At 38.0% G+C, this 15,394-nt stretch overlaps 1 protein-coding gene across 2 annotated transcripts in view; it reads left to right on the forward strand.

The window, feature by feature from the left end:
• Window positions 1–15,394, forward strand: part of ANTXR2 (ANTXR cell adhesion molecule 2) — a 139,931-nt gene that overhangs the window by 24,753 nt on the left and 99,784 nt on the right. For both annotated transcript variants that reach the window (XM_079771031.1, XM_079771032.1), the window contains exons 8-10: window positions 9,814–9,874; window positions 11,807–11,905; window positions 14,929–14,998. In XM_079771031.1, coding sequence (XP_079627157.1) covers window positions 9,814–9,874; window positions 11,807–11,905; window positions 14,929–14,998 — 230 coding nt within the window. The remainder of the gene's footprint in view (window positions 1–9,813; window positions 9,875–11,806; window positions 11,906–14,928; window positions 14,999–15,394) is intronic.

Here is a 15,394-nt window from a genome sequence, read left to right on the forward strand (position 1 = left end):
TTTTAAAAAGGACTGGCTATAGTGTAAGGCTCACTATAAATCAGATTCTTCTGGGCTTCTGTTTATCCAAGGATCTTCAGTACTGAATAGAGATGAGGAGTCTCATCAGGACATCTTTCATATTATTCGTAGGAAGGTTGGGACTATATTTTCCTCCTCCTTTTTATGCCTAGTGTCTAATTAGCATTGAGTAAGCAGTCATTGCTTAATTAAAATTTATAAATGAACAAGTCAATAAAATCCATGCCTCCTGAAATTATTTTTGTATTTTCATAACATAGTTATGGTGTATTTAAGCATTAAGAAAAGCGAAAACTTTTTTTATTGTTGTTGCCAGAAAATGCTTTATTCTGGTTCTATATAACTTAGATTTCATCCTCTTATATATACTCCACTCTATTAAGATTTTTGGTTACAACTGATAAAATCCAAGTTCATAATAGCTTAAGGGAAATAAAGGAAGTTATTGGAATATTATAGGGTGGTCCCGAGGAGGAAATTGTCAGGCTTACAGGGTCTTCAGTTAGCAAATCTGTTGAAAAGAAAGAGCATCTGGGCATCAGTCTATTTGGCTGCAGATAAAGACTCTGATGGACTCAGTTGGGTCAAGTGCTCATTCTGTACTGATTACCTTGTGGACGGTATGTGGACTAGCCCGGGTAGCCTGCCTGTTTCCGTAGAGGTTGGGAGTTAGGTGGAGAGGGAGAAGGCATCCTGATCCATAGCCTCACTAGGACACATGCATGGAGAACAGTTTCCCCAATAGAAACAGGAACTCCGTTCATAGACATGTTAAAGATGAGAAAGTGTACTTGGGTAGGAAAAAAAAGTCAATAGCTATTTCAGTCCAGTCCAATATATTCAACTAAATTTAAATTTTTTTGACATATATTCTAATAAGGTATTCCGTTTCTTCTAAATTCCAATTAATAAAAAATAAAAATAGAAAATTTGCTTTAAATTATACATTTTATTTACTGAAATTTTACAATGTTATCTTGACGTTCATTGTCCAGTGCCCTATTTGCATTTGCACAATCATTTTACTTAATACTAACATTAGTCATTTCTTTTCTTTTAGTTGGTTGGGATCATAGGTTAAGGAAATCAAATTACTTTGAATAAATAATTACAGCTTTGTGAGTAAACTAAACCGGTAACATGGGTTTACATAGCCAAAATTAGTGTCCAGTGTTTATTTCTTAGCATTTATCTGTTGGGCTGCAAAAGGAGATGATAGCTAGAGGCTTTCCTATTCTTGAAAAAGCAGATTCAAGAATAAAACTTTAAAACTTTATTAAAATTCAAAATATTCACCAGAGCAATCATTTTCTAACATTGACTCTGGGCATATAACACCACCTACAACAGAACATTGCAGGTAGTGTACAAGCACCGTAGGTGTGCCTTTAACAGATAGAAATTGCTAATTTCTATCTGTTAAAGTAGGAGGCCATTGAAAAAGAGGAAATAATGGTTACGATTTATGACTAACTGTATCATCAGTGTAAATTGTAATGGGTAAAATGCATGATTTCTCATTTAGATCTTATTTTCCCCCAATGTTGTAATTCCTAATTCATTCAGAAGCACTTATTGAATATCTACTATGTTCAAGGTACTTTTCTGGGTGTTGGGTTACAAACATGGATATGGTACCCCTGACTTTTCTGAGCTAACAGTTTTTAGGCATATGTGTTTGATTGTAAAATTAATAGAAAAACTGATAAAGCTTTTTTTCTATTCTTGTTGGACAAGAAATGTTTTATTTGTCACTCTAGATTTTGAAAAATCAAATTGGAACAAGTGTAAAGTTAGAATGCTTGGCAGATCTATTTCATGTTTCAATTAATAAAACAAGAGAATGGGCAAATAGGACTAATATGAAATAATATATGCAGCAGAGTGAGAAACATGCTGGGATGCAATTTCTTTAGATTCTTAAACAGATAGTACATTTATTATTACTTTATCCCATAATTTCCATGTGCTTTTTGTGGAAAGTCTTCACGCTGTAAGAAAACATTAAATGATTGTTCTGAGTTTGTGCTGATCAAAAGAAAAGAAAAACAGAAAGTAGAGGCAGATAAACTCTTGTTTCAAATCAGTTCATTTTTGGCATATTTCTATGATACAGACATATTTTCACCAACAGTATAATCAGCACTCTGCATTTGTTGTGTTTGGAGCTGAGAAGAGTAAAAGGCAATGATTACAACTTACATTCCTTCCTAGTTTTCTTCGGGTAAAAGTGTGTTTAGAAATTTGTCACTTGTGCTTGTACTACTGGCTCACGTGCAGAGGAAGGGAGACTCCATATTTAGAAATGGTCGGTGCAGAACACGCTGTATTGAGCAACTGGTGTTTTGAATCTTCAAGCATTTTTTTTAAATGAACTCAACCAAAACATGTGATTACAAATTACAATTGCTTTTCGTTGAACTATTACCTCTTAGATAAAAATATATTCGGTAGCCAGAGAGGAAATAAAAAGTATAAATCTGTATATTGAAAGGTAAAAGGCAAACAAGGAAAGATTGTGAGAAACATCTTTCCAGTTGTCTTAGCTGCTTATTTTATGCACATATATGACTAATTACTAAAGCTTCATTCTGTTGGGAGCTTTAGAACTAATGCTGTTTGGTGACTTTTTTCTTATAAGATTTAAAATTGGAATCCTTTATATTTGAGATGAGCTTCTATAGTGCTTAAAGCTGCCCAGTAAGTCAGAAAAAAAGTCTGCCTTTTAGACTTTATTATTATCTTTACTGACAGTTTCTGACATGCTACATGTCATAGAAATTAGCAATTTCTATCTGTTAAGGGCACACCTACGGTGCTTGTACACTACCTGCAATGTTCTGTTGTAAGTGGTGTTATATGCCCAGAGTCAATGTTAGAAAATGATTGCTATGGTGAATATTTTGAATTTTAATAAAGTTTTTAAAGTGTTGGAGATGTTTAGGTATTGAATTTAAGTACAAGAAAATATTTGGCTTTTAACTTTCTTGTGTTAATATGTGGCAGGCTTTTCATCGTACATTTTAAAGGAAGCTTTCAAGACAAATACATTTTAAATAGGACAGAAAGTTTTGATGAGGAGGACAGTGACTGTTATTACAGAGAGTAAACATATAAAACCATCTTTATGCATTTTATTCACAGTTTGCAACAACATGCTGGAATGTAGAATTTTTACACGAAGTACCAGAACTTAGAATTCTATGTATTTTAACATCTTTTCTATTATAGATTTATTTTTACTCGCTTATAAACACAAATTTTGCAGATGGTCTTGTGTATACCAATAGCTACTCTGTCTAGACCTCTTTCTCTTGGAAGTCCACACCTTTAGCTTCTACCCAACCTGTGCCCTATGTGTGCAACTGCAGGTGAAAAAGGTTTAAGACCCTGTGGTTCAAACACATAGGAGGGAGAGAAACTAAGAAAAAGAACAACAGAGGACAGACCTTCTTCGGGCACACATGTAGGCAGACCTTGTTTTCCAATGTTGGCATTCTGTTTCAGAAAACATTTTCCCTCACGCTGCTTGCATTTCTTGCCTTACTCTTGGTTCTGCTGCCTGGATTTCCATGTTTAGGATTTTTATGGCTAAAAACATCCTCTTCATTTTTCCTAGGTGTAATCCTATCTAGTTGTTTGAAGGATAATCAGTTCACATATTCAGATGTACATATAGGGTGGGAAAAGGAGGTTTACTGTTTGTATGGAAAATCCTATCTAATAAAGAGGGAGTATACTAAATGACCCTCATGCCATTGCAAAGATGGCGGCGCCCACAGCCAATAAGGAGGGAATATGCTAATTGACCGCCCCACCCTCAAAGATGGTGGCGCCCACAGCCAATAAGGAGGGAATATGCTAATTGACTGCCCCGCCCTCAAAGATAGCAGTGCCCACAGTCAATAAGGAGGGAATATGCTAATTGACTGCCCCACCCTCAAAGATGGCAGTGCCCACAGTCAATAAGGAGGGAATATGCTAATTGACTGCCCCGCCCTCAAAGATGATGGTGCCCACAGGTACAAGATGGTGGTGCCCAGTCCTCTCAGCCCCCAACTGCCCAGGGCCGGCACAAGGCACAGGCAAGCCTCAGATGGTGGCTGCCCAGCCGCCCAGGGCTGCCTGAGGCTCAGGTAACCAGGGCCCACTCAGGCTTGCACTGCTGGCAGTGGCAGCAGCAGAGGTGTGATGGGGTTTTGCCTTCCCCTGATTGCCGGGTCGCCTCCCACCCCTGAGGGCTCCTGGACTGTGAGGGGGCAGGCTGGGCTGAGGAAAATTCATTCACTGGGCCTCTAGTATAAGGTGACCAGATCGTCCCGCTTTTGGTGGGACAGTCCCGATTTTTAACAATTTGAATAGGGACTTTTTTAAAACGCCGTGGGACACGGGACAAATTGTTAAAAATCGGGACTGTCCCACCAAAAGCGGGACGATCTGGTCACCTTACTCTAATAATCCTATCTAATAAAAGAGTGATATGCAAATTGACCATACCTCTGCTACACTCACAAGCCATGTCCAACAGCCAATCAGGAGCAAGTATGCAAATTAACCCAACCAAGATGGCTGCGGCCACGGAGTGAGCAGGAGGCTTGGGTTTCCCTGGCAATGGAGGAAGCCAAGCTTCCCGCACACCCTGCCCGGCCCTGAACTCCACTCAAGGCTACAAAGTTTCAATTATAGAAGATAAATAAATCCCAACAAAAATGGCTGCAGCCATGGAGTGAGTAGGAGGCTTGGGTTTCTCCGACAATGGAGGAAGCCAAGCTTTCCTACCCCCCTGGCCTGCCCTGGCCTCTGCTAAAGGCTATACAGTTTCAATTATAGAAGATAAATAAATCCCAGATACCAGGGTTTCCGCTTGGGTTGCCGGGGGGCGTGGCCAGCCTGCAAACCACCACAGGCCCCTCACCCAGACCACTCCATGCCCCAAGGGAACCCCCAACCTGATCCGGGGCACCCTTCAGGGCAAACCATTCGGCCCCCACCCGTGCACCAGGCCTCTAATCCTATCTAATAAAATATGCAAATTGTAATATGCAAATTGACCATCACTCCAACATACAAGATGGCTGCCCCCCTTTTGGTCAAAGATGGCTGCCCCCATGTGGACACAAGATGGCTGCCACAAGATGGCCAGCAGGGGAGGGAAGTTGGGAGGGACCAGGTCTCCAAGGAAGGGCAGTTGTGGGTGATCAGGCTAGCAGGGGAGGGCAGTTGAGAGGGACCAGGCCTGCAGGGGAGAGCAGTTAGGGGTGACCAGGCCTGCAGGGGAGGGTAGTTAGGGGCAATCAGGCTGGCAGGGGAGCAGTTAGGCATCAATCAGGCTGGCAGGGGAGTGGTTAGGGGGTGATCAGGCTGGCAGGCAGAAGCAGTTAGGGGCAATCAGGAAGGCAGGCAGGCGAGCAGTTGGGAGCCAGCAGTCCTGAGATTGTGAGAGGGATGTCCGACTGCCCATTTAGGCCCGATCCCACAGGGAGGGAAGGCAGGCAGGCTAACAGTTGGGAGCCAGCAGTCCTGGATTGTGAGAGGGATGTCCGACTGCCCGTTTAGGCCCGATCCCACAGGGGATCGGGCCTAAACAGGCAGTCGGACATCCCCTGAGGGGGTCCCAAATTGGAGAGGGTGCAGACTGGGCTGAGGAACACTCTCCCCCAGTGCACGAATTTTGTGTACTGGGCCTCTAGTTCTCTATATTATTCAGAGAATGATCTAAAATTTTAATTTATTCAAAGTCAGTGGTATTGGGAATTTTAAAACAAACCTATAAAATCCTCAACAAATGAAAGTCAAAGTTTAGTGACATTCATTTGAAGATAGGAAAGAAACCAGATTTTAGATTGCTTTTGGTAATATAAAAGGAGTCCAGGAAAACAGGCAACTAAATTTCACTAGTTTGTTAGATATTAGGATTTATAATGATTAGACCATCAAAATGGGTGGTAGAGTGCACTGGTTAGAAGAATGGGCTTTGGACTCAATCAGACATGCATCTGGCTCTACTCTTTCAAAATTAGTTATTCAAGGGCAGCTTTTAAAAAATCTCTGTAAGCCCCAGTTTTCTCATCTGTAAAATTATTATAAAAAGAGTATGTATTCATAAGACTTGGGAGGATTAACTGAAGAAATTCAGATAAAGTGCCTAACACAGTTTCTGGAACATAATGACTGCACAACCAAAAAAAAGTGATAATTATGATTATCATTGTTAGTAATTTGTTTGAATTTTTGACTAGTTATATTTGTATTTAATTTAGAAAGTTGACTGTTGTCATCCATATTAATATTTGAGGATTTAAAAGTAAGGATTAGGTAATGATACAAATATTACATGCATTTGTAAATATTCCTTAATACTAATATCACTTTTTAAGTGAACTGATGCTTTTGAGTGAACAGGTGCTCCAGTAGTATACTTTTCATGGTGAGCTTTATGTTCATTGTCAATTTATATATATTTTATATTCCAAAATCTTAAATATGCAATTTTGCATGTAGTATGTGCAAGACTTCAAGTGCCCTGATTTTATTAATGGTATTTGGCTTGTTTTTAAATTTGGTTGATGGTGCTATTGGCTCTCTCTGTAAAGTCAAGTAAAGTCAACCTCCTTTATTTGAAACTATTTTCTGTTTCTATTGAGATATAATGAAGACAAATAGAAACACATATTTGAAGAAATATTCTTACAAGATCCTCTGTTGTACAAATCATGGAAGTAAAGAGTATGAAAGATAATGCATCAGTTATGACAATTGAGACACCTAATCCAATGTTCAATCAATCAATAACAGTATTTAATTTGATAAAAATTAACCAGAGTGTTTAAAGTATTTGTCACTCTCTGCCCATTATCATTTAGTGATGACAATTTTAATAGTAGATTCATTTTGAAATCTTGAACATTTGATCTTGTGCAATTACTTAGTGAGAATAGGTTATGAACTATTTTGTATTTATCTAACTGATTATTTTAAAAAATGTAATGATGTAAACTTTTGCACACAAACGTTAAATTAGTTCAATTTCTGGTTGTTTTCTTATAAATAGGAATATGGTAAACTCCAGATAGAAAAATCACAGTTAGGATAAGTATTATTTTCTAAGTATTTATATATTTTCATCTTTCTCTTTTCTTCCCTACCACATTCTCTCTTTGTCTTTGGTTATTTTTTATTTGGAAATGGTTTTGGTGAACTTAGCTACAAATTATGGGTTCCTGGCTTTCCAACATTCACAATTGATTGGAAGGGGAGATGCTTTTTCATATAAATTAACTTTATTTTGCTTTATCTCAGTCCTAATATGATTGTTGCTTTGCTTACTAGATAGACGTTCTTAATACATAGTCTCATTACTTCATGCATTCAGTCTGTGTTCCATAAGTGTTTATTGGTTGTACTGAATGTAAAAAACAATGTGCCAGTCCAGAAAGGGTTGAGCAGTGTAGTGTGATTCTGTTTCTATACTCAGAGTTTGTCTTCTGAACAAGGAAGTGATTCATCCACTCAAATAATATGATATAAAGTCCCAAGAAATTTTAAAAAATGAAAATAAACTTTAGAGAAAGGCAGGTTGGTCTGTGGGAAATTCAAATGCATTGTGTATTCTTGTGTATAAATATATATTTTACAAATTATTGCAAGATATAACCAACCTTTAACTATTCATCCCAGCTTAATGTAACTTGATTTTTTTAAAAAATTTCAGATCTGAGTGTAACATAAATTGCTAAATGATCCTGAACTTATTGTTTAAAATCAAATACTTTACAGGGCATTAATAGAGTCTAGTTTCAGAGATATAGACCATCAGTGGTACTTGAAGGTATTTAATCTTCAGAGAGCTCTTTAAGAATTGTTCATTTAATCTTGTTATTGAAATTATCATTTTAAAAATGCTTTGATAAATTACATCAAATAAAGGTGGAAGTCAACATGCACATTTGTCTTAAATATTACAAGATCTGATTTAATTATGGTCAATTTGGTAGGAGAGAGAAAACCAACATAATTTCAGAAATTCACACAGGTCACTCTGGGATACATATTCTTTGACATGGCCTTTGTAAAATCTCTTTATAACTTTTTGATTTACCTTGTTCTAAGAAATATTTTTTTAACAAATTTCTATTTTCAATAGACTAAATCTTTAAACTACTCTCATACTTCTCCTTGATGATTGAATCGTTTTTCAGTGATTCTAACAGAGGTGTGGCTAAAAACCAATAAAGAGATTGTACACTTGGTGAAGTCCGTAATAAGATCTGTTTTAAAATAAGTTCTTACAGAACTGCTGGCAGAGAAAACAGATTTGAGGGCTTTGTGTTTTTCTTTGACCTTCCATTTTGGTGGCTCACTGTTCTCACTTTCATTTCAGATCCACCAAAGCTAGAGCTATAATGCATTGTTGTTTTTTAAGTTGGAACATTTTTAGCTCTGTATTCCTTTAGCAAAAGTTTATATTTTTTTCCTTTATAGTCTTGTTATCTGGATTATGTCAAAATATGTAAAGATATTAGTGATTTAAGATACTTCCCATACTAGAGTACACTTTAACCTTTGACAGAAGTCTTCAATTCTTAATTCTTTTTAAAGAAAATATATTTTTATTGACTTCAGAGAGGAAGGGAGAGGAAGAGAGAAATAGAAACATCAAAGATGGGAGAGAATCATTGATTGGCTGCCTTCTGCCTGCCCCACACTGAGGATCGACCCTGCAATCTGGGCATGTGCCCTGACCAGGAATTGAACCATGACCTCCTGGTTCATAGGTCAATGCTCAACCACTGAACCATGCTAGCCGGGCTTAACTCAATTCTTAATCGAACAATGGTACTCCCTCCTCAGTGGATAAGATAAAATAGCAGACCCAGAGGAGGTATTTGGGTATGGAAAGTTTTTTGGGGTGCTATGGAATCTCTTTGGTCATTTCTGCATTTAAATAGACTTCATCTAGAATTTCTCAGATATTAAATTTTACTACATATGTTTCCTAATCACTAGGTGAAAAATGGATTCACTGGGAAACTGTCTAAAAACAGTTGCCCACATTCAGAGATGCATAGTCAGCAACAAAAATTCCCTCAGTTGAACCAGCTGATTTTTAGAGTCTGACAGTTTATATTTTCACTGTTGTTAAAGAAAGCACTGAAAATGTTATTTCCTGCTACAGTCCTTCCTTCCTGTTCTAGTTATGAACAGGAGATGCTAGAAACCACTGTACATGCATTATCTGTTTTCAACTCCCGTCACGAAAGGAATGTTGTGCAAAGATCATCTGGAGTTTGTCTGACTTTGATAATGTAGTGCAGAGCAGTTCTAAAAATAAAGACAGGATTGTTGTGTCCATTAAGAGCAGCCTATTTCATCATTGTTGTTTTTCACTTGTAGCCTTGTGCCTTGTATGGAGGTTTCTATTTTTCAGAGCAAGCTAAGAAGAGCCATTCTGTGTCTTTGCTCCGGGAATGCGGGTGCACAGAGTCTGTGTTTCTGAGAATAATATTTGGCTCATACAAGGGGCCAGTGTTCTGCAAGTGTCATGTCTGATACATATAAGCAGTATCAGTATTCATAGGAATTGAAGCTTTACAAAATAAAGTCTTAGAATATGTACTGAAAAACAATACAAATTTCCTAAGAGCTTGGTAACTGTGTATGTGATAGTTAATAGATTTTTCTCTGCCATCTGGTGAAATTAAGGGGAGGACTCAAGCTTATTAGTAGTCTTATAATTCACTTCACATGTTATAATTTAGTTCTATATCTTGGTCTTCTCTGTTTCCTTTTTAGATACTAGCTCGGTCATGCACTGAAATCCTGGAATTGCATCCCTCAAGTGTATGTGTGGGGGGTAAGTGGTTAGAATTTAAAAATATCATGTAAGAAAATGTATTTTTTTTCCCTAGTTAAAATATATGATTTGAAACTCATGTTGGAAAGAGAATAGCAAAATTAACTTTTTTGGCATCTTTGTCTGTAAGAATTTTTAAATAATTCCTTGAAATATTTCTATTTTAAATTCAAATTTTTAAGACTGGAGTGTTATTTTAAATAATGAACATATTGTGTGACAGGCTTTTGGAGTCTTCTGTATATTTAGTTCATGTTTGAGACCTTTCCTATGACAAGTAAAATAAAATATGAAATTTTGTCTTTTATCTGATTATACAGACTGTCACGGATCTGTAGATTTTTAGCTCCATGCTTTGATAACCAGGCCAAAGGCCAGTATTCCACCAGCTCAGGGCACATAAGGAAGTGACTTAGTTCTTGATGGCAGGAAGGAAGCAGGTGGCTTCTTTAGCTGGTGCTAAGTACAGACTCAGGTTTTAACACATCAAAGCCATCCTTACCCAGAGCATGAGTCTCTTTGGCCTATTCTATTTCTCATTCACATCTGGCCTGGAGTTCATTTTAACCTGACTTTACTTAGAAAAGGAAAAATAATTTGGTGGGGGAGGAAATGTGCTGTGACGTTGACCATCGGCCTCCCAACAGCAGGACATGGTGTTGACTTTTGCACCTTCTAGTCTCCTTAACTAACGATTTCTGAGATGTTTACGAGGAATAGTGCATTGGACCATCCCAGCAGTTTTATAATTCCTGATTCACAGATGGGGAAACAGGCAGAGACAGGTTTTGTATTTGCTATTACTAATTGTCTTATTAGACCCCTTTGTCTGACTGACTCTAAAACCCATGTCCTCTTTTTACTGAGTCATATTTTAATTATTACCTGCATTTTATTTTAACTTATGAGTAAAATTCTTTTTATAACATATTTAATGGCCTGTGAGATGGCAGTATTTTCTTCCATAGTTACTTATTATGTATGTGTTAGATTATGTGTTAGATAGGAGGTGTCTGAGGGGATTGAGAGCCAAACACTATTAAAACAGTTATAATATATCATCTTGCAGCTAAGCAGCACACATTTATTTGCCAATCAAGATTTTAGATGTTAACTTTTTTTCTAGCATGTTATTTCACTCTCTAACATTGAGTGACTGCTCCTGTCATATACATAGAGTACAATAAGTTAAGTCAACTTAATTTAGTGACTGGCCATGGATTCTCTGTAGTCCAAAATACTTTACCTCCAGTGAGTTATAAATTTGTATGCAACAAAAAAATGAATGTGGGTTTAGTAATGTGACGAAGCTGTTCAAGAACTCTGTATGGTGTGTCATACATAGATTAAAGAAAACACAACATGTGATAGTTCTAAGAGCCAAAGCACAGGAATCATTAATGTTCTTTACATTCCCATACCTGAAAATAGAGAAAAACAGAGGTTTATTTCTTTTTTATTTTATTTTATTTTATTTTATTGATTTTTTACAGAGAGGAAGAGAGAGGGATAGAGAGTTAGAAACATCGATGAGAGAGAAACATCGATCAGCTGCCTCTTGCACACCCCCCACTGGGGATGTGCCCGCAACCAAGGTACATGCCCTTGACCAGAATCGAACCTGGGACTCTTGAGTCCGCAGGCCAACACTCTATCCACTGAGCCAAACCGGTTTCGGCAGAGGTTTATTTCTTCTCATATTTTCCTAAGCAGAGAATTTGGGGAAGTTTGTATGGTATATAATATCTCCACTTCTTCCCTAAAGGGTCTAAGAAAGCAAGGAGAGTTGGAAATAGAGCCATGTCTTCTTTGTTATTAGTTGGCTGAATAGTGTGAAGAAATTCATTCTTTCTACCTTGATATTTTCAAATTATGTCTTTTCTTTTTATAAAGCAGTGATTAAAATGTTTATTTATTTTTTTTTACTTCTAGAGGAATTTCAAATCGTTTTGAATGGAAGAGGATTCAACTTGGGCAGTCGCAATGGCAGTGTTCTCTGTACTTACACAGTAAATGACACCTACACCAAGAGTAGGTTCCCATCACCTGTGTTGCTTTAATATCTGCTGAGCAAGTCAGCATCAGATGTTTTCCTCTTTTCCCCAACTGAAACCAACAGTCCTATATTTTTTAACAAAGGAAAGAGAAATGAAGTCCCATGATAATAGAAATAGTAATAATTATTTAATTGTTATTTAATGAAGGCAATGTTTGTTCATAGCTTCATAAATGTTGGATGCCATTCTGAGTAGCCTCATTATACAGACGATGGACTTGTGGCTGAAAGAGTCAAATAACTTGCCTCTGGTGACACAGTCAATAATGGGCAGAGCTGAGAGTTCAACCCAGTTTTCCTGTCTGTGCTCTGTAGTGACTACATCAACTGCCTGATTTAAATGCCTCTTTTTCTAGATTTATTTCTTATCACTCTTGCTTGAAAATCTAACTCACTTGGACTACTCTACTACTTATTGTCACTTGTTTTCTTTTTTTTTTTTTTTTTTTTGGAATATATTTTATTGATTTTTTACAGAGAGGAAGAGAGGGATAGAGAGTTAGAAACATCGATGAGAGAGAAACATCGATCAGCTACCTCCTGCACACCCCCTACTGGGGATGTTCCCGCAACCAAGGTACATGCCCTTGACCGGAATCGAACCTGGGACCCTTCAGTCTGCAGGCCAACGCTCTATCCACTGAGCCAAACCAGTTAGGGCTGTCACTTGTTTTCTTTTTCCAATTTCCCAATAATTTGTCAATTAGGTTTTTGAGATAGGCTTTTTGTCTTATAGATATTTTATATCTGTAGTGCCCACCCAGCATAGTGTTTATTGATAATTATCGTATTTATGGAATAAGTCTTATTTTTCCTAGCTTGGCTTTTAAAAAAGCAGATGAGTATAATGTTTTTATCTTCATTCTGATAAATACTCCACTTACATGATCTTAGTATTCTGAGCATTTTGGGTTTCTGTTAAGACATTTTTTCCTCTTTGATGATTATAGATTCTTCTAAAATTTATACTGGAAGGCATATGCTACAACTCTGAACACTGGTAGAATTATTTCTTGAGAGGTTCATCTGCAATTTTGCAGTTTATCTGATGGTACTAAACACTTCAATTAGCACAGCTTTGGCTGCACACACAGTAACTAACTGTTCAATATGTGTTTGTTGAATTAAAGTGGTGATGATCTCAGCATGATAAATGTCATAATGAATTACTTTCTTTTCTATTATGATCATCATTTTGGTAAGGCAAGACAATAACATTTTTTAACAAATTCTCTTTGTAGTAGGTCCCAAAATTGAGGAGGACAAATGATTTTATTTTTATTCAGTAGTCTTCTAAACCTAAGCATTAGCTTTATCTAACTCCTTTTGATTACATACCTGAATTGATTTTACTATAAACATATTTTACTAGAGGCCCGGTGCATGAAATTCATGCATGGGAGGGGGGATGTGTCCCTCAGCCCAGCCTGCACCCTCTCCAATCTGGGACCCCTCGAGGGATGTTTGACTGCCCGTTTAGGCCTGATCCCTGCTGGCTCCCAACTGCTCTCCTGCCTGCCAGCCCGATCACCCCCTAACCACTCCCCTGCCAGCCTGATTGACACATAACTGCTCCCCTGCTGTCCCTATTGCCCCCAACTGCCCTTCCTGCTGGCCCAGTCACCCCTAACTGCCCTCCCTTGACAGCCTGGTCGCCCCCAACTGCCCTCCCCTGCAGGCCTGGTCGCCCCCAACTGCCCTCCCCTGCAGGCCTGGTCGCCCCTAACTGCCCTCCCCTGTAGGCCTGGTCCCCCCCAAATCCCCTCTCCTGTAGGCCTGGTCTCCAACTATCCTCTCCTGCAGGCCTGGTCCTCCCCAACTGTCCTCTCCTGCAGGCCTGGTCACCCCCAACTGCCCTCTTCTGCCGGCCCGGTCACCCCTAACTGCCCTCCTCTGCTAACCCGGTCACCCCTTACTGCCCTGCCCTGCAGGCCTGATTGCCCTCAACTGCCCTCCCTTGCAGGCCTGGTCCCTCCCAACTGCCCTCCCCTGCTGGCCTGATTGCCCACAACTGCTCTCCCGTGCCAGCTATCTTGTGGTGGCCATCTTGTGTCCACGTGGGGGCAACCATCTTTGACCACATGAGGGCGGCCATATTGTGTGTTGGAGTGACAGTCAATTTGCATATTACTCTTTTATTAGATAGGATACTTAGCTACATAAGATTACATGTATTAAAGTAAGTATTCAAACAAATAAGTAGAGATATATTGTATTTTCATCATTCCCATTCTAGGATTATCCATTTGATCATGTAATGTGTGGATATTTATAGTCTAGGTCAGTGGTTGGCAAACTCATTAGTCAACAGAGCCAAATATCGACAGTACAACGATTGAAATTTCTTTTGAGAGCCAAATTTTTTAAACTTAAACTTCTTCTAATGCCACTTCTTCAAAATAGACTCATCCAGGCCATGGTATTTGTGGAAGAGCCACACTCAAGGGGCCAAAGAGCCGCATGTGACTCACAAGCCGCAGTTTGCCCACCACGGGTCTAGGTCATTTCCTCACATATTGTTAAAATTACAAGGGAAACTTAAGCATGCAGCTTTATAAAATATAGGTTTTATATTATAGACACAACTGTTTTATTAAACTCTTAAATTCATTTTCTTTTGAACATTCATCTTTGTTTTCCCATCATTTCTAAATTCTGTTTTTAAATATATATACCATTTATTTAAAAAATCTAAGGTATTTGACAAATTGGGGGGTAGATGATAATTTCATGGGGTCTACAAATGTATGTGAACTTAGTCTAAGTAAGAATGTCATGATTTATAATTTACTGATGCTATGTATCAATGAAGTATATAACCTCTATTTTTAATTCCTTTTTTCTTCTCCTCTTTCTATAGATGAGTGTCTGTTTGTTTTTTCATACTAGTATGTCTAACGTTCCATACTTGAACTCTAATTGTCTTTGCCCTTCATATTATTAATAAAACTGAGATTCATAAAGCCCTTTACCAAGGCTATGGCATTTTATTTTCCAGGTGTAAAGCCAGTAAGCGTGGAGGGTAATTCTGTGCTTTGTCCTGCACCTAGCCTGAATAAAGTTGGAGAGTAAGTACTTCATTAAAAACATTTTAAAACATTTAAGCTACCAATTATTAGGGAATGGTGACAGATGTGCATTGGTTATTTTATGTATAGTTTGAAGATGAAATAGTAAACCCTAAACAAACCACTCTGATTAGTACTTCACCTATACTCTTAGTTTAATAAAGTCTGTTATATCTTATTTCTTAACTATTGATTAAAAAACTCTATAAATATTTATCTGGGTGGTTTTGAGAACTATTGTTAGAGCCTTTAAAAAAATCAGATCCACAGCCATTATTTTGAACTTCAGAGTATTTAATTTACCCATGTGCATGTGCGCGCGCGCACACACACACACACACACACACACACAGACACACACACACACAGACACACAAGTTCCAAAGTGAGATTTTA

The sequence above is a fragment of the Cnephaeus nilssonii genome (genome assembly GCF_951640355.1).
Source record: "Cnephaeus nilssonii genome assembly, chromosome: 1".
Classification (NCBI taxonomy): domain Eukaryota; kingdom Metazoa; phylum Chordata; class Mammalia; order Chiroptera; family Vespertilionidae; genus Cnephaeus; species Cnephaeus nilssonii.